General features: G+C 31.0%; 1 protein-coding gene across 1 annotated transcript; it reads left to right on the top strand.

The window, feature by feature from the left end:
* The first annotated feature begins 273 nt into the window (after positions 1–273).
* Positions 274–14,804, top strand: LOC139490977 (8-oxo-dGDP phosphatase NUDT18-like). The gene is made up of 6 exons (XM_071278159.1): positions 274–534; positions 2,054–2,211; positions 3,437–3,557; positions 7,919–8,015; positions 9,736–9,988; positions 10,712–14,804. Exons 1-6 carry the CDS (start codon positions 450–452, stop codon positions 10,961–10,963), a joined length of 966 nt encoding a protein of 321 aa, XP_071134260.1. The 5' UTR covers positions 274–449; the 3' UTR covers positions 10,964–14,804.
* Positions 14,805–19,814: the final 5,010 nt, after the last annotated feature.

Here is a 19,814-nt window from a genome sequence, read left to right as displayed (position 1 = left end):
ACATACTATAAATTATCAATCGAAATGGCTTTAATATTAACTCAATCAAAAGACACAAGTCACACAAGTGACCATACACTGAACGAATAAATTTTATCTTGATACAATGTATTAAATATTTTTTCTTTGCATTTCATTATTCGCATCGAACAATTTTTAGTTGCTGTTAATGTTAATAAAGTTTCCGTTGTATTTGGAATTTGCGCCTCATTTGTGTCGGTTAGGTGTCCTACGGAATTCAATGCTGTTCCAGTCTGTTCCGACTTTCTTATTATTTGTAAAACTTTACATCCGGTCAAAAATTTACTTCGCAACTGAAAACTCTGTACATGATTATGCCTACTTGCAGCATTTAATAATGTCTCTGAGAAATTAACATTAGGCTAATATGTCGACAATAGAGTTCAAATTATACAAGTAGAAGCAGGTTGTTTTGTAATTTTAATGTCATGGAAATTGAAGACGATGTGAGAAAGCTTTTGGCTGGAGAGATTTTACCTCTATCAGATGTTGACACAGGGCTTGATAAATCTAGTAAGTAAATAACTGTAGATTGCTAATATTTTTTATAACCACTTAAAGCGTCAACTGCTCATTTTTCTTAGTTCGCTTCTCGTGTATATAACCCATTGATAAACAAAACATTATACACCTTAAATTATCTGTTATGTGTATTTTGTTTTCTGTGGGTGTCGCTGTTGACACTGGATTGTCTCCCTTGTAATTATTCAAGTCTCACGTGTGAATATTTCACTCTGGTAAACAACTCACTTGTACTTTAATGTGTATCTGATTTAATGCTAAAAAATGCTACATCAAAAACAAAAGCCTGAGAATATGACTACACACTCAACGACCAAATACTCCAACAAGTCCCAACCCATACTTAGGAGTGCAGATATCAGAAGACCTGAAGTGGAGCACGCACATTACCATGAATACAAAAGTTGCAAAAAAGGCAATTTCAACCCTAGGCTTCCTCAAAAAGAATTTAAGATACTGTCCGCAGGAATGTAAGAAAACTGCTTACATTTCCCTAAATACATCAACAATGGAATATGCAGCAAAAGCATAGGTCCACAGTTTAGCAGATTCAAACAAGCTAGACACAAAATAATGCTAGAGCGAATACAACGACAAGCAGCATGCTTTATAACAGGCAACTACAAAACAAGAGAACATGGCTGCGTAACAGACATGCTCGCCAAACTAGAACTTCAAGAACTACAACTGAGACGCACAAGCCAAAAACTTGTATTTTTGGTTAAGCTATTGATCCAGAGGGCTTTTTAAAATCAGCCAGACCAAGTCGAACCATCACAGTGAAAAAAATTTACAATTACCAAGCAACAAACATAATAAAAAAACAAGTGAGGAACAACACTAGGTACTTTGATATTCCCACCAGTAAAACTTAGCAACACTCAAACTCATTCTTTATGTCCACTATAATTAACTGGAACATGTGGAACCATCTTGAGGACACTATTGTGCGTGCAACAAGCATAGAGAGCTTAAAATATGCTCTCACGAAACATCAGTAAATAGACAGCGCCTTCACCTCGTTGTATAAAAGCCTGAATTGGTACATGTAACTACAGCATACCCATACAGATACAGATACAGAATGCCCTTATCGCTGTTTGTCACATTACATTAAGGTTCCTGAAAAATATTGACGTCATAATACATAACAGCTGAAGTCACAATAAAAATTGACATCAATAGACTTATAGTTCAAGCTGTGGAGATACTCAGGTCTACCACAAAAGATTTCCAAATAGTGAGAAGGCGTATTTTACACTGACATGTGCACTTGCAATAATGCAACTGTTCAATTGAGGTACAATAATTTCCTGAGAACTTCCAAAACCTCAGCTTGAACATTAGAACTGGTTTGAATTATTGTGTGTCTTGTATGCAAGATCTTTGTATGACATATTATAGTTAATACTGCAGCAGAGCACAACTAAATGTGTGTGTTTCACGCATAGACAGTCTGACTGATAGAAAATAAACAATCAGAATTATTTTTTTAAATGTATTTCTACAGAATTCAAACCAGTGACTAAGAACAATATGGGATTCATTGTATCAGCAGTTATTGTTAATGAAGCAAGTCAAGTATTAATGATTCAGGAAGCCAAATACTCCTGCCATGGAACCTGGTATCTTCCTGCTGGACGAGTGGAGAAAAAAGAATCTTTAGTGGTATATATATATGTTTATCTTATTTTTACTCAATTTACATGCTTTACATAAATACCAAAAAAAATAGCTAGATATATATCAACTTTAAATATTGAAAAAAGAAAAACAAGATATACAAATAAGCCTGTGGACATGATCTGTTGAATGTGTTTTTTTCCAGTTCAAGCTTACATTTTATATCTATCTTCATGATCTTAAACAATCTCACTTTGATTTTTTTTCCAAAAGACTCTATTTTTTCAGTCAATTAATGTTTCCAAAAGTCTATAATATATAGATAAAGTTGGGGAAAAATAGACATTCATGTATCCCAAACGACTCTATTTTTTCAGTCAATTAATGTTTCCAAAAGTCTATATATAGATAAAGTTGGGGAAAAATAGACATTCATGTATCCCAAACTGTTAAATTTGGTTATGACAAACTAAATCATCACACTGACTTATTTTCATTGTCATATTCTGTACATCCTTCCTCATTTTGTACAGTCAGTGTTTGCTGGATGTAATATAAATAAAATTGAGAATGGAAATGGGGAATTTGTCAGAAACAACAACCCTACCATAGAGCAAACAACAGCCGAAGGCCACCAATGAGTCTTCAATGCAGCGAGAAACTCCTGCACTCGGGCCCCTAAACAAAAATGTATACTAGTTCACTGTAAATGGACGTCATACTAAACCCCGAATTATACACAAGAAATTAAAATTAAATTTCATACAAGACTAACAATGGCTAGAGGCTCCTGACTTAGGACAGGCGCAAATATGTGGCGGGGTTAAACATGTTTTTAATAATTCAACCCTCCCCTTATACCTCTAGCCAATGAAGGAAAAAATAAACACACAACAATATGCACAGTAAAACTCAGTTCAAAAGAAGTCTGAGTCCAATGTCAGAAAAGGTAATAAAAGAAACTAAACAAATGACAATGATACATAAATTAACAAAGGACTACTAGCTGTTACTGACTTGCCAGCTCCAGCACCTCAATTAAACTGATTGAAAGATTATGTCTTCATCATATGAATATCAGGCACAATCCCTCCCGTTAGGGATTTAGTATTATACCATCATGAAATATATGAGAAGAACAAAAGCTGTATCATGCCAACAACTGATTTTAGAATAAATGCGTTTATTTCTGATGCAGAGACCTGAATGGTAAATCAATATGATTCTTTTGTGAATTTTATGGTGTAGTGAATATCTTTTCTTATTTAAGGAAGCTGCAAAGAGAGAAGTGAAAGAAGAAGCTGGGTTAGAAATTGAAGCAGTTACTCTGTTGTCTGTGGAATTTGGATCAGGCTCATGGATGAGATTCAATTTTGCTGGAAATATAACTGGTACAAAAAAATAAACGTCATTTGGGTCTATTGTGGAGAGTTGTCTCATTGGCAATCATACAACATCTTCTTTTTAGCTCACCTGGCCCTTTGGGCCAAGTGAGCTTTTCTCATCACTTGACGTCCGTCATCGTTGTCCGTAGTCTTCGTTAACTTTTACAAAATCTATTGAATGAAATTAACCAAACTAAGCCACAATCATTATTAGAGTATCTAGTTTTAAAAATGTGTGCAGTGACCCAGTCAACCAATCAAGATGGCTGCCATGGCTAAAAATAGAACATAGGGGTAAAATCTAGGCTTTGGCTTATAACTCTGAAACCAAAGCATTAAGAGCAAATCTGACAGGGTAAAAGTGTTAATCAGGTCAAGATCTATCTGCCCTGAAATTTTCAGATGAATTGGACAACTGGTTGTTGGGTTGCTGCCCCTGAATTGGTAACTTTAAAGAAATTTTGCCATTTTTGGTTATTATCTTGAATATTATTATAGATAGAGATAAAATGTAAACAGCAATAGTGTTCAGCAAAGTAAGATCTACAAATAAGTCAACATGACCAAAAGAGTCAGTTGGCTCTTAAAGGAGTTATTGCCCTTTATAGTCATTTTTTACCAATTTTTCGTAAATTTTTGTTATCTTTTACAAAAATCTTCTCCTCTGAAACTACTGAATAAAATTTAACCAAACTTAGCCACAATCATTATTAGAGTATCTAGTTTAAAAAATGTGTGTGGTGACCCAGTCAACCAAGCAAGATGGCCACATGGCTAAAAATAGAACATATGGATAAAATGTAGATTTTGGCTTATAACTCTGAAACCAAAGCATTTAGAGCAAATCTAACAAGGATAAAATTGTTTGTGAAGTCAATTTCTATCTGCCCTGAAATTTTCAGATGAATTGGACAACTGGTTGTTGGGTTGCTGCCCCCCAATTGGTAATTTTTAAAGAAATTTTGCCGTTTTTAGCTCACATGGCCCAAAGGGCCAAGTGAGCTTTTCCCATCACTTGGCGTCTGTCATGGTGGATCGGCGTCGTCTGTCGTCGTTAACTTTTACATAAATCTTCTACTCTGAAACTACTGGGCCAAATTTAACCAAACTTAGCCACAATCATCATTGGGGTATCTAGTTTGAAAATTGTGTGCGGTGACCCGCCAAACCAACCACGATGGCCACCATGGCTAAAAATAGAACATAGGGGTAAAATGCTGTTTTAAATGTATATAGTTTTAAAATGTGTCCGGTGACCCGGCCAACCAACCAAGTCTAAAAATAGAACATAGGGGTAAAATGCAGTTTTTGGCTTATAACTCAAAAACCAAAGCATTTAGAGCAAATCTGACATGGGGGTAAAATTGTTTATCAGGTCAAGATCTTTCGCCCTGAAATTTTCAGACGACTCAGACAACCCTTTGTTGGGTTGCTGCCCCTGAATTGGTAATTTTAAGGAAATTTGGCTGTTTTTGGTTATTTTCTTCAATATTATTATAGATAAAGATAAACTGTAAAGAGCAATAATATTTAGCAAAGTAAGATTTACAAATAAGTCCCGATGACTGCAATGGTCAATTGACCCCTTAAGGAGTTATTGTCCTTTATAGTCAATTTTTAACAATTTTTCATAAAATTTGTAAAATTTTACTAACATTTTCCACTGAAACTACTGGGCCAAGTTCATTATAGATAGAGATTATTGTGAGCAGCTAGAATGTTCAGTAAAGTAAGATGTACAAACACATCACCATCACCAAAAAACAATTTTGTCATGAATCCATCTGCTTCCTTTGTTTAATATTCACATAGACCAAGGTGAGCGACACAGGCTCTTTAGAGCCTCTAGTTATAGATAGAGATAATCTGTAAACAGCAATAATGTTCAGCAGAGTAAGATTTACAAATAAGTCAACAGGACTGAAATGGTCAGTTGACCCCTTTAGGAGAAATTGCCCTTTATAGTCAATTTTTTAACAATTTTTTTGTAAATTTAAATAGTTTTAAAAATCTTCTCCTCTGAAACTACTGGGCAAAATTTAACCAAACTTTGCCACAATCATCATTGGGGTATCTAGTTTAAAAATTGTGTCCAGTGACCTGCCAAACCAACTAAGATGGCCGCCATGGCTAAAAATATAACATAGGGGTAAAATGCAGTTTTTGGCTTATAACTCAAAAACCAAAGCATTTAGATCAAATGTGACATGCGGTAAAATTGTTTATCAGGTGAAGATCTATCTACCCTGAAATTTTTAGAAGAATCGGACAACCCGTTGTTGGGTTGCTGCCCCTAAATTGATAATTTTAAGGAAATTTTACTGTTTTTGGTTTTTATCTTGAATATTATTATAGATAACAAACAAACAAACAAAAACAAACAAACAGCAATAATGTTCAGCAGAGTAAGATTTACACATAAGTCAACTTGATCGAAATGATCAGTTGACCCCTTTAGGAGTTATTGCCCTTTATAGTCAATTTTTAACCATTTTTTCTAAAATTTTAGTATTCTTTTAAAAAATCTTCTCCTCTGAAACTACTGGGCCAATTTTTACCAAACTTTGCCACAATCATCATTGGGGTATCTAGTTTAAAAATTGTGTCCAGTGACCTGCCAAACCAACTAAGATGGCCGCCATGGCTAAAAATATAACATTGGGGTAAAATGCAGTTTTTGGCTTATAACTCAAAAACCAAAGCATTTAGATCAAATGTGACATGCGGTAAAATTGTTTATCGGGTGAAGATCTATCTACCCTGAAATTTTCAGATGAATCGGACAACCCGTTGTTGGGTTGCTGCCCCTAAATTGATAATTTTAAGGAAATTTAACTGTTTTTGGTTTTTATCTTGAATATTATTATAGATAACAAACAAACAAACAGCAATAATGTTCAGCAGAGTAAGATTTACACATAAGTCAACTTGATCGAAATGATCAGTTGACCCCTTTAGGAGTTATTGCCCTTTATAGTCAATTTTTAACCATTTTTTCTAAAATTTTAGTATTCTTTTAAAAAATCTTCTCCTCTGAAACTACTGGGCCAATTTTAACCAAACTTGGCCACTATTATCATTGGGGTATCTAGTTTTAAAAATGTGTGGCGTGACCCTGCCAAACCAAGATGGCCACCATGGCTAAAAATAGAACATAGGGGTAAAATGTAGATTTTGGCTTATAACTCTAAAACCAAAGCAATTTTCATAATTTTTTTGTAAATTTTTAGAAATATTTTCCACTGTTATTACTGGGCCAAGTTCATTATAGATAGAGATAATTGTAGCAAGAAGAATGTCCAGTAAAGTAAGATCTACAAACACATCATGATCACCAAAACACAATTTTGTCATACTATTATAGATAGCAATAAACTGTAAACAGCAATAATGTTCAGCAAAGTAAGATCTAAAAATAAGTCAACATGACCAAAATGGTCAGTTTACCCTTTAAGGAGTTATTGCCCTTTATAGTCCATTTTTAACAATTTTCATTAATTTAGTTAATTTTTGTAAACTTTTACAAATATTTTCCTCTGTATCTAAAGGGCCAAGTTTATTATTATTCTATCTATATTATAGATAGAGAAAATTGTAAGTAGCAAGAATGTCCAGTAAAGTAAGATCTACAAACACCATCACCATCACCAAAACACAATTTTGTCATGAATCCATCTGTGTCCTTTGTTTAATATGCACATAGACCAAGGTGAGCAACACAGGCTCTTTAGAGCCTCTAGTTTTGTATTATCATTGTTTTTAAACCTTTTTTTTATTATTTGAATATATCAGTATGTCCAATAAGTCCAATACAATGACTGAATGTTATAATTTTATCTTTAATATAAAATGCAATAGCAGGATCAAGGTTTGGTTTTGAATTTAATCATTATTTTTCAGTAGTGGATTATTTGCTAAATCACACCAAAACAACTGACAAACTAAGTTGCACATCCCAACATGTTCCCCTTGTGATTGAGAGTTTTCAAATCGTCCTTAGATCGTGAACTTTTTTCAATGCTGGATCAATAACTGATTGTCACTGAATCCTTACTAATTCTTTTGCACTGACGAAAACTAACAGATAAGTTGTGAATTTCCTAGAAATTAAGCTTTAAGAGATGTGGTATATCAATGAGACAACTATCAACCATAGTCAGTTGTTAGATGACCTGCAAACTTTGATTAATTCTCAGGAAACAAGTTTACAAATATATTTTGAAAAATACTTCCTTATTTGAGTAAAATATCTCATATGAATATTTCTGTTTTAAATAAAAAATAAAATTTATGTATTGGAAACTTATATAGTACATATATAACATTTATCTTATGTATTGTTTTATCTTTATTTATTTTAATTTTAGGTGGAGAAATAAAAACATTAGATTTGCAAGACAAAGAATCATTACAGGCAGAATGGATAGACAGAAAACATCTAAAAGATGGCTCACTTAAAATAAGGTGTGTGTCTTTGATGCTCCATTTATGGGCATTATGTTGTATGCTCTATGGTCCTTTCCTATGTTCGTCTGTTCGTCTTTCCCACTTCAGGTTAAAGTTTTTGGTCAAGGTAGTTTTTGATGAAGTTGAAGTCCTATCAGCTTGAAACTTAGCACATTCTTGTTTACAATTAATTCATTACAAATGTATGAAACCTCAAATAAAGTCCAACAGCATTATTTTGCTGTACAAACAGTCGAAAGTTAGCTTTTTAACCGGATTTTTGTGACAAAAATGTCGGTTATTGATTTGGGGATGTACGGCGGGCGGGCGGGCGGCAATCAAATGTTGTCCGTGCATTAACTCATGAACCGTTCAATCAAAGCTTTTAAAATTTTAATATGTTGTTACTGACAACTAAATGAAGGTCAAGTTCAATAATGGCGATTTTGACTTTTACCGTTCAGGAGTTATGGTTCTTGAAAGATTGAAAAATGAAGTTTCCAGTCGTGTCCGTGCATTTACGCATGAACTGTTCTACTAAAGCTTCCCAAATTTTAATATGTTGTTACTGATGACAAAATGGAGGTCATGTTTAATAATGACGATTTTGACTTTTACCGTTCAGGAGTTATGGTTCTTGAAAGATTGAAAAATGGAGTTTCCAGTTGTGTCCGTGCATTTACGCATGAACTGTTCTACCAAAGCTTCCCAAATTTTAATATGTTGTTACTTATGACAAAATAGAGGTCAAGTTCAATAAAGACGATTTTGACTTTTACCGTTCAGGAGTTATGGTTCTTGAAAGATTGAAAAATGGTGTTTCCAGTCGTGTCCGTGCATTTTCTCATGAACCATTCAACCAAAGCTTTTGAAATTTTTATATGTTGATACTGATGGCAAAATAGAGGTCAAGTTCAATAATGATGATTTTGACTTTTACCGTTCAGGAGTTATGGTTCTTGAAAGATTGTAAAATGGCGTTTCCATTCACGTTGTTGCATTTACTCATGAACTGTTCAATCTAAGCTTTTCAAATTTTTATATGTTGATACTGATGACAAAATGGAGGTCAAATTTGATGTTGACAATTTTCACTTTCACCATTCATCAGTAATGGTTCTTGTGATATTGCCAGGACACAAATAAATATTAATAAATCCGGTTTGCTGTCGTTGTGACAGCCTCTTGTTGATATATATATTGCTTCTCTGATTAGTTATTCTTTTTAATACAACTCTTTTTATTACATTGGCTATGGTCTTTTTAATGGAATAAAGTAGAAAATGGAAGGAACTATATCTTTCTATGCATTCACAATTTGCTTTAATGAGATGTCATCAGCAACATCTTGATGAAACCTATTTTTGTATAACGTAGTGATAGGAGGACTTTATTTCACATGTGAAATTAAGTTTTATTTCACTTAGAAATCAAGGTAATTCATTGCAACAAAATTAAAATGTAAAAAAAAACATTATTGCTAATCTGATACTATCGCATTTTCATATTTTTAAAAACTTTGCAATCATTCTAAATTTACAGATATAATTTTCAAATTTCAATTAATTAATGAACTTTAATATTTCTACTACTTTTATCCTTCACATTTAACTATTGTACATAGACATAATATATATTCTTTCAACAGCTACCTGTTTTGTTAATAAAATATGATAATTTTGTTCCATGATTGGAACAATTGATTTTCAGAATCGTATCACATCGTTATATTTTTTAGAGCCAAAGACATCTTTCCACTGATAGAAATAGGCTACTCTTATTATGGAAAACCACCAAGAAGTAGACATTTGAATTGTTTACCAACTCAAGTTCCTCATACGAAAGCTATACACAGACCTGTGATTGTATGTGTTTTACAGGAACGAGAGCTCTATCTTCTAGTAAATACCAAGACAAAACCACATATACCCTCATGTTACATAGGTTGTGCTGATTCCTCATCTAGAACTTCAGTATATTCAATTTTAAAGGTATGTATAATTAGGCCCATTAAAAAGTATGTATGTTTACTGCATCCCTACCTACCCTAATTTTTATCCCATACCCTAAAGTTTTTTGGGGCCATTTTTAATTAAGCACTGTTAAAGTCACAATTAATGTTGCACCCATTGACTCAAATATTTTTTTTTTTTAAATCCCTACCTATCTATTTTTTTTCAACATGTGACAGTAAACACATATACTTTTTTGTTTGGTTTATAGCAGCGCTCCAAATGATTACTCTGGTGTATGTCTGTTATTCCTTCTTCTGTCCTTCCCATCATATTTTGGTTCCATTTCTTAAAGCTTCTTGGGATTTGTTATCAAGCTTCAGGTGATTGCATACTATGCCGTGTGATACTTATTGTTTTAATCCATCACTCATTAACTTCCTGCTTACATAATATTAAAGTGACATTTAGAGCAACAGCTAACAGCTCAACTTTGTTGTAACTATTGAAGATGGTAATGGAATAATTTAAATTGAAAAATGGACATGTAAAGATTTGAGCAAACCTAAATCATGTTTTTAATAATCATGTTTACCTTTTAGAGAGCTTCACAGAGATATTCCATGATTACATACAATTTTTTGTAACCACATTTTCCATTTCCATTCTAAATTTTATCCTGTATATTTCTTGTAGACAGAAGGCAGATTCAATAACTTAAATAATTTTTATTTTTGAATTAATCAGGGTTTTTTATTGTAGGAAGCAGATGTAGATGGCGTACAAGGTGGATATATAGAAGTTTGTGGACTTTTATCTGTGGAATATAACGGTGAACCAGACGCCAAGGTCAATGGTATCTGTCTGACCTCTATTGTTACCATGACAAGTTCTGCAGTACCAAAGATAGCCAACGACAGTTACACATGGCACCATATTACTTCATCATTGAAAGACGAATTATTACAAAAAATCAAAGATGAACGTTTTGTGAAGTTTATTGATTTATATTAATTTCTTTAAATGGGTACCAAATTTATTTTTATTTTTGGAAGAAACATTTGTTTAAAAGGGATTCTTTTACTTCATGTAATTCCAAATTTCAAAAGATTAATGATCTTAGAAAGCAACTATTTAAGTCTTTGGGAATGAATGGGTGGGAGGGGCCATGATTTCTACATCAAGTCAAATTTATTTTACTTTTTAAAATTAATGAATGATTTGAATAATTTAATAATAGTGCTTCTAAGTAAATTGTATAATGCTTAAAGCAATAAAGTTATTAATACTCATTCGGAAAAAAATGTGTATACAATGTATAAAACATCTTGTGTGGGATGACTTTCCTTTATTTACACCTAGACAGTCATTTACTGTGAGCAAATGTTCTCTCACTCTGTTATCCTTTCTAAAGACTAAACTTATTCAGGTTTTTTGTGATATATGTAATATATAATATATATATACAGTACTTGTTATAATCAAAAAGATAATTTCTTTTTTTTTGGTCACAGAAAACAAAATTAGAAATATTTTACAATTTATAACATTTTTCTGACTGTGGTTTCAAATTACAGATAAGAAATGCAAATTTTTTGTCAGGATGCTATAGCTGTCAAACTACTCTAGACTTTCTCATGACGGTCATGACTGTCATTGACTGATAAATGTCTTTTTTTTTTATTCAGGATTTATGTTTGATATTTATTTGAGCTAAAATGGTAATATCCAAGTTATAATCGTGTTGTTATGTTTATGTATGTGTGTTGATTGTAATGTTGTGTATATAAAAGTGTTAATGTTTAACTTGAGGTAGAATCGTGTATACCCACAGTCATGTTTTTTAAGAAACTTAGAGAAATATTTCACAGCAGCAGAGAAAAAAGATTTATAATTGGTTCTTGCTTATTTTCATTTATTCAAATTGGCAATTTCAAAATGCAGGTAAAAGATTTTAAAAACATACACCATATTTTATTGATACAAACATGAAAAATGAATACATTGTCATGATTGTATTTTGCTGAAAAAGTAACTTTCCTGTCACAGTGATTGACTTACCTATAAAATTTCCAGCATTTACTTAGTTCATCCAAAAGATATAAAAATGTTTAAAGCAAAATTAATGCTAACGTATAATATGTGAAGATATATCACTGCCGTCAGTGTTTAGTGCAAGCATATTGTGCCTGATATCATGCCATGCTCTTTGTTGCCTTTATAGAAGTACTAAAATGTGCTGTGATTTGTCAATGCTTGTTTAACCTTTAGACAATAAGTGCCATGTCTATTTTTATTGACACTATTCCCATTGTCCATAGAAGCAATATATTTATATCATTCCATTTTTACAAAATGAATTTTCTCTTCAGTTTTTATTTTTCTGCAAGAAGGTATAGTTTTGTAAATTTTTTTACAAATTTAACTGATACTCTTTATAATTTTTGGAATGAAACAGTTCTCCAAGAAAAACTGTGGTGAAGGTCATCATAGATCATCAGAGATAAACAAAAACTTTTGATTCCCTTTTTAGAATTTGGTAAAAACATAAGTATAAAAGGTTGATTATATTAACTCTCTAGCGACTCATTTCTAAAAAAAAAAATACAAGGAAAGAGCACATAAGAGCTTCCTTAATTGTGTATGGTTTATAATCATTTCTAGCATTCTAAATTTTTTTCTTTCATATGAATTCTTTCTAGCATTGTTAATAAGTTCTTTGATAGCTGTAAGTGTCATTTATTAAGTTTACATCTGTTGTAATGTTTACATAAAATACTGAAATCATCCACACAAATATGAGAAATTAGTATAGCACAAAAACTAAAGTCTGGAAAAACTGTAAGGAGTATCATTCAATTTGAATAATTTATATAATAACCACAGGTACTTGTAGATAACTATTTTTAATTTGTAGTATTGAAGTACTGTTAGTACAGAAATGATTGTGTGTATTTATTATTGCGAGTTATTGCTTATTAATGTGTTATTCACCAAGTCACATTATTCACAATAATAAAAACCTACCAATAATTTCTAACCTTACAGTAGTTGATATTTTTAGATTATCAGATTTTTTAGTAGTTGATATTTTTGAAATAAAATATTTTTTAAACTAAACAACAGCCTTATTTGATATGTGCTAGAAAACATTTGGTGCTGATATATTCCTATATGTCTTTACTTTTACTATATTTTATTTAATAATTGATGCATATATAATCCTTTGAAATGTCTGCATATCTGTATAAATTTTTCTGCACTTGATTTAACCTAAATTGTTTGAATTTAAATAAGATTGATATATAACTGATTATGTTCTTCAAAGATTAACACCTAGCTATATTATAATATGGTATATTCTTATCGGTCCAACTGAGCATATTTCATTGTTGTTTCCTCAAAACAATCTTTTGTATCCATGTGTAGCTTCAGAAAAAAAACAACCTTGTAGCTTTATTTTCATGTTGGTCATACAAGAGTTAAGGATCTTTTATTGTATTTTTGTTACACTGCATGAAAACAAGTTCCTTTTAAGTTTAAACATTTAGCGATTTATTCGATTCAGCGTTTGAGAAATTTTATTATTAAAACTTTGAAGAGACAGCAACCCGACCAAAGAGCAGACAACAGCCAAAGGTTACCAATGAGTCTCAACGGTTTATTTTGTATACTAGTGTATACTACTAACAAAATTGCAATCATTACATTCAATTATTGTGGATGGCAAATCATGCATTCATTGTGCAGCTATTTATTTGTTATGGCGTTAAAGAAAATATGTTATTAACCAAATGGCTGTTAAGGTAAATTTAAGGTAAATGATATGTTTTAGTTATACTACATTTTGTAGTTTTGTATTTAAAAATTATTTTGTTTTATAAAGTATGTATTCTTTTTAAACACCACAGCTACTAAACTAATTATATAAAGTGAGGTTTTTTAAGCATTTAAAGTGAACGATTAGAAATAAATGTTTTTCGAACAATTGAAATATACAAGCCTAGTTGTCTCTTTCAAAGTAAACTTGGTCAAACATTTTTTTGACACTGTGAACTTGGTGCAAGTCATCTGTTGTCATTATCAAAAATTTTGATCAAGAATTTTGTCAAAGAAAAAGCTGCACTTTGATTATATAATTCCTGTCATTCAAGTTTAAAAAAAAAAGTAGAATGAGGTTCTATTTCATTCCATTCAAGTTGTCAAAGTTTTTATTCTGACTTTTCTTTGACTGTTTTCACTATAAAAAAAATCCATCAAAAACTTTAACCACAAAAACTTTAATACAGTACCAACAACCTTATGACAGATGAAAGTGAATTAAAATATTGTCTTGTTGTAAGGTTAATGAATTTTTCGAATTAGTATAGGTTTCCACCAAAGTGTCTCTGCTCTACAAATCAGTAAGACTTTCTTATTTTCATAATTTTGCTAAAGCTGTAGCATTTCCAGTGGTATAATATAGGGGAAGTTGTACTTTTGACCTCTTGTTTATATTCATCTTTAAAAACACTATTTTTGTTTCTTTCAGTTTAATTCTTAAAGAAAAAAATTTTGATTGTATGTAATAAATTTTAAGAAACACATTGCTCTTTCTAAGACACAAACCATTATGATTTTATTCCACTCTGAAATTGTAAGAGATTGTATTCTAAGATGAAAAATTCAAACAAAACCAGAAAGGTGGGAAAAACTTTAGGTTTAAAAAAAAATAATTGGTTATTGTATATTAATTTACTTGTTTTTATTTAATTCTAATGTTTCAAGATTTTTTAATCATGAAATCCAAAATTAATTTATGTCTGATTTAAGTTTTTTATTGTAAAAATGTAATGATAAAGTTGTATATGTTATATTTCAAAGTTTGATTTTTGAATTGTATATGTTATGTTACAGAGTAAAAAAATATATGTCTATAGTATACAGTTAACTAACACATTCTGAGAATAGAAAACAGAGAGATTTTACTAACAAAATTTAAATTTAATGCTTTTTAAAATATGTGTGTAAATAAATTTACTAATTTGTATGTAGCTTGACAGCATCCAATAGAAACAGTGTTTACGATCACTTCTGTTCTCTTGAAGGCTTATTTTCGTCATTGATGATTTCACGCTTTTGTCAATCCAAAATTCCAGGTTAATTACTTGACAGAATTCAACCAATTTTACACTGTCAATCCAAAATTCCAGGTTAATTACTTGACAGAATTCAACCAATTTTACACTGTCAATCCAAAATTCCAGGTTAATTACTTGACAGAATTCAACCAATTTTACACTGTCAATCCAAAATTCCAGGTTAATTACTTGACAGAATTCAACCAATTTTACACTGTCAATCCAAAATTCCAGGTTAATTACTTGACAGAATTCAACCAATTTTACACTGTCAATCCAAAATTCCAGGTTAATTACTTGACAGAATTAAACAAATCTTACACTGTTTTATCTATGATGTTGTGACCTCTAATTTCAATATTTTTTTTTTATCCCAGATATTGTTTTCTCATACCTGATTTATGCCATTTCTGTTTATATCAAATAGACTATTTTTATATTAACGACTTTTGACTCTTGATTATAATTTTTCAACTCGTTACCTTCTCTCATGTTGGACATCCTTGTCAGGTAAGAGCAAGCTAAAGAAGTAAAACCAATCTTTCAATCGGTACTATTTCGAGGAAAAATTAACTGCTTAACATTTACTTTACACAACAAAATCATCGGGAAACAGTATTCACACCAATTATATGTCTGATTTTACTTATTTTGGTTGCTCTTACTTGGCTGAGTACCAGGATGTACAACCACAGAAAAGGTAACCTGTTGAAAATTTATGTAATCTGGAGTCAAAAGTTGGTAATATAAAAATAGTCTATTGTTTATATGCATCTCCTTCAATACAGGTTGAAAGAATGCAGGGTAACTTATATTGATTTTTTTTTGCAGGGCAAGAATATGTGCTCCTGTTATATTGATCTTTGATCCGAGTAATTTTGGGTTTACATATACCAAAACATAGAATACTTTTGAGATGAATGGCGATACATATCTTTCTTTGACAATTATATTTTTTTGCTTAAATAATTTTTAGCTTTAAAAAAGGGGTATATGTATACACACTTTCATTTCTTATATAGCAAATATTAGTTTTGCCTTGGAATTTTTTTCCTTTTCAATAATGAAAAATATTTCTAACTTGTAATTTTATTTATTTTCAATAACTTGTCTTTGTTCTCTAATGATTTTGTAGAATTTATTGTTTTTGTTTTTTGGAAAAATGTTGTTTTGAGTGTTGGGTTTTGTTTGGGTTGGGATTAAAAGATATTTAGATATACAACTTATAACTGTTACAGTTACTTTATAAGGTGATACATTACACTGCAGGGAGATAACTCTGACAGTTACTTTATAAGGTGATACATTACACTGCAGGGAGATAACTCTGACAGTTACTTTATAAGGTGATACATTACACTGCAGGGAGATAACTCTGACAGTTACTTTATAAGGTGATACATTACACTGCAGGGAGATAACTCTGAGAAAGTCAGCTGAATGCTTTAAACATTTTCTATTGTTTAGGAAATATTGAGCTCCTCATTATTCAAAAGTTGTGTTTGTTAAATTTGTACAATATTCTATGAAATTTAATCCGATAAATTGTATGGTTACGTGTTTTTGAAAATTTTATATTTTTGTCAAAGGGTAAAATTTTATATTTTTGAATTTTTATGACAAATAACAAGCAAAAGTAATTTAAGTATGGTACCACCTTAATGTTTTAATGTGTAAGGGTGAGGTTCAGTCATCACGACTGGCTTCAATTCATCGAAGACCAATTATTGTTAACAGTGGCAGGACTTCACAGGGTCATTTCTGGACATTTGAATTTTAAATCAAAAGACAATTCTTATATTTTTGAAGTCTGGCCATACTTACTTAACATATATAAAATTCTGTAATACTTTGCAAAAAAGATTTTTTTATCCTGCAGTACTAAACAAATAAAAGAGAAATTTAGTTGAATGGCATTTTTAGAGATAGATTTTAGAATTTAAGAAAAATTAGTGTCACTGATTTCTTTTTTTTGTTTGTTAAAATTTTATTATTTATCAGTCTTTTATAAGCATTAAGTATATAACATTTTGATGGGCTATGCTTAGTTTACTACATATGCAAGGGCAGTAACTCTTGAAAATATGAAAAATTGGAATTAGTTTGAAACTCAGTTATTTACATCTATCCTAATATTGATAAATTGTTTTTATCTTAATATTCAGTATAAGAAGGACTTTTTACTATCAATCATACACATTATATGTAAACTAGGAACATTTATAGGTTGTATTATAATTTGTTTTATTTTGTTGCCTAACACACTCCTTAATGTTAATTTATATTGTTATACATATTGTTATTGGATTTATGGAATAAAGTTAATTTTGTAAAAAAAAAGTTTCCTTGTGTTTATTTTCTGCCTGTGTGTGCCTGATGTGCGGGAGTATTGTGGTAGTAAAGTTTATCAGTTACACAACAGATTGGTGAAATAAATTCTAATGCATGATTCCCTATTACCACCATATCATTTGGTTCTTTATTTGGTTTATATTTGATTATTGTTGAATGAATAAGTAAGTAAATGTGGTATGAATACCAATTAAAGTTCTGTCAAACAAAAGACCAAAGGATATATAGGTAACCAACTGTAATTTACAGTATAGCCTTTAACAAGGAGCAAAAACCATTACTGTATTTTAAACTTAATTTTTTTCAATGGTTACGTTTGTAATTGTTTAAATAAACCAATTATTCAAGACGTTTCGGCCATTGGCCTTCTTCAGTTCTTTATTTTTCCTCTCAACTATTGGAATTTTGAAAACAAAGGTTACGTTTGTCATTGACATATAAAATGCATTTTCTTATACTCTAAAAATATTGAAAGAATTTGAGAAATATAGAGTTTTTAAAAGTAAACAATTTAGAGCAGTCTTGTAGAAATGAGAGGACATAAGGCTGAAAGTTTGGAAATTAGAGGACCTTATGCTGAAAAGGCAATGCATGAGAAGATTATGTTTTCACCAAACAATTCAGAAAGCAAATAAATGTAGCTGCTGCTTTATCCTTTTGTGTGTAAATTATTTACCAGAAAGTACAGGTCATGTTTAGGCTTACTAGGATGATGGCTGTGTGTCTATATTTAATTTTACCTACAAACTGGAAACTTTTATGGTTCTGTGGTAATAAATATAACAAGAGATGGTTTGGAGTGTTCTAGTTCTTTTGGTTCTGTCATTCATTTTGTTTTCACAAACTATGGTGAATATGGTTACTGAAGACACACTTTTTTAAAATGAATGAAATTGTAAATGTGGTATTTTAAGTTAGATTACACTTTAAGTAATTTATATTTTACCTGACAATCATATATAAGTCGCAATATGCTTCACACTGTTTGTGTTTGGCACATGTGTCTTTATAAAGATATGTATACTTCCAGAAGTTGGCAAATACCCTTAAGATAGGCTTTGATCATGACATCTTTTTAGATCAAAATTTACTTTGGTTGTTTGCTAAATGCTTAGGGTCAAATCTTGAATGCAAAATTGAAAATGAAGGATAAAACATTCCATGCAGGAAAGACTAGAAAATTTTGGTGTATGAAATCATAACCCATTAATTATTCACCAGTAAACATGTTTTGTATATAAGTGGCACCTAGAATGATCTGAATACACTGTATTCATTTAATCATTAATTAATAATTGAATGTGCTTCTTTTGTAGTTTTATTGAGGTGAAAAAGTGTATGAAGCACAAAGAAGATGAGCTTAAGTGCTAACTTCAAGGACACATTTGTTATTTTAGAATAAATTTGATCAAATATACTAATATAAATTATTTATCTTTTATTTTTAGTAATATTTTTTCAGGGGGGAGGGGGGCTATCAAATATATGTGATTAGGTCAATAAAGTTCCCATAACTACTTAGTCTGTCATCTTTCTTGGTGTTCCAAGCTGTTTTATGTACCAAGTTTTCTCTATTAGAACTTTGGTATTCCACTCTTATATTACAGACCATTACTCACCACATGAAACCCAAAATATGGGAAAAGGTTACATTTTTACCTTTTAAAGCAATATTTGAAAAGGTATACATTTTTAAAATCTAAATTATATGAACAGGGTGGGGTAATAGAACATTGCAGAACCCCCTTTCAATTAAGTATCGAACCTACTATAACCTACTAAATCATCCTATAGCACAAGTTAAAGAGGAAAAAGATATTGCATTGATGCAGAACTCACATTCGAAAACCACATTAGTGAAAAAGTGAACAAAGCAAACTCCATATTCGCAGTTCTTAGAAGAACATTTAAATACCTGGGAATAGAAACATTCATGCCACTATACAAAACCATGGTTAGAACACACCTAGATTATGCCAGCTCAGTCTGGTCCCCATACAAAAAGAAAGATATAGACAAAATAGAAGGTGTTCAAAGAAGGGTAACAAAACAACTACCAGGTCTAAAAGACATGAGCTACCCAGAGAGACTAAAAAAACTAGGTTTACCTACATTATCCTATAGGAGAATAAGAGGAGACATGATCGAAACCTTCAAAACAATGAATGGATACTACGACAAAGAAGTTAGCTCATTTTTAAGAAAGGCAGAAAATTCTCAACAAAGATGTAGTAGTAGGACCAACAGCAATAAAGTAGTTCATCAAAGATTCCAATCTAATATCCGTAAACACTCTTTCTCTGTTAGAATTGCTAAAACCTGGAACAAACTACCAGATAAAATAACAAAGTCACCATCGATAAATTCATTCAAAAATCGACTAGACAAATATT

The sequence above is a fragment of the Mytilus edulis genome, chromosome 10 (assembly GCF_963676685.1).
Source record: "Mytilus edulis chromosome 10, xbMytEdul2.2, whole genome shotgun sequence".
NCBI lineage: Eukaryota > Metazoa > Mollusca > Bivalvia > Mytilida > Mytilidae > Mytilus > Mytilus edulis.
Note: the sequence above shows the minus strand (reverse complement) of the source record. Positions and strands in the feature narration are given on the sequence as shown.

Bases quoted from the DNA above. Each gene is read 5' to 3' on its own strand.
- LOC139490977 (XM_071278159.1), top strand. From the start codon at position 450: ATGGAAATTGAAGACGATGTGAGAAAGCTTTTGGCTGGAGAGATTTTA. The intron at 2,212-3,436 runs GTATATATATAT...TTCTTATTTAAG, and splicing joins AGAAAAAAGAATCTTTAGTG to GAAGCTGCAAAGAGAGAAGT. The intron at 8,016-9,735 runs GTGTGTGTCTTT...TATATTTTTTAG, and splicing joins GATGGCTCACTTAAAATAAG to AGCCAAAGACATCTTTCCAC.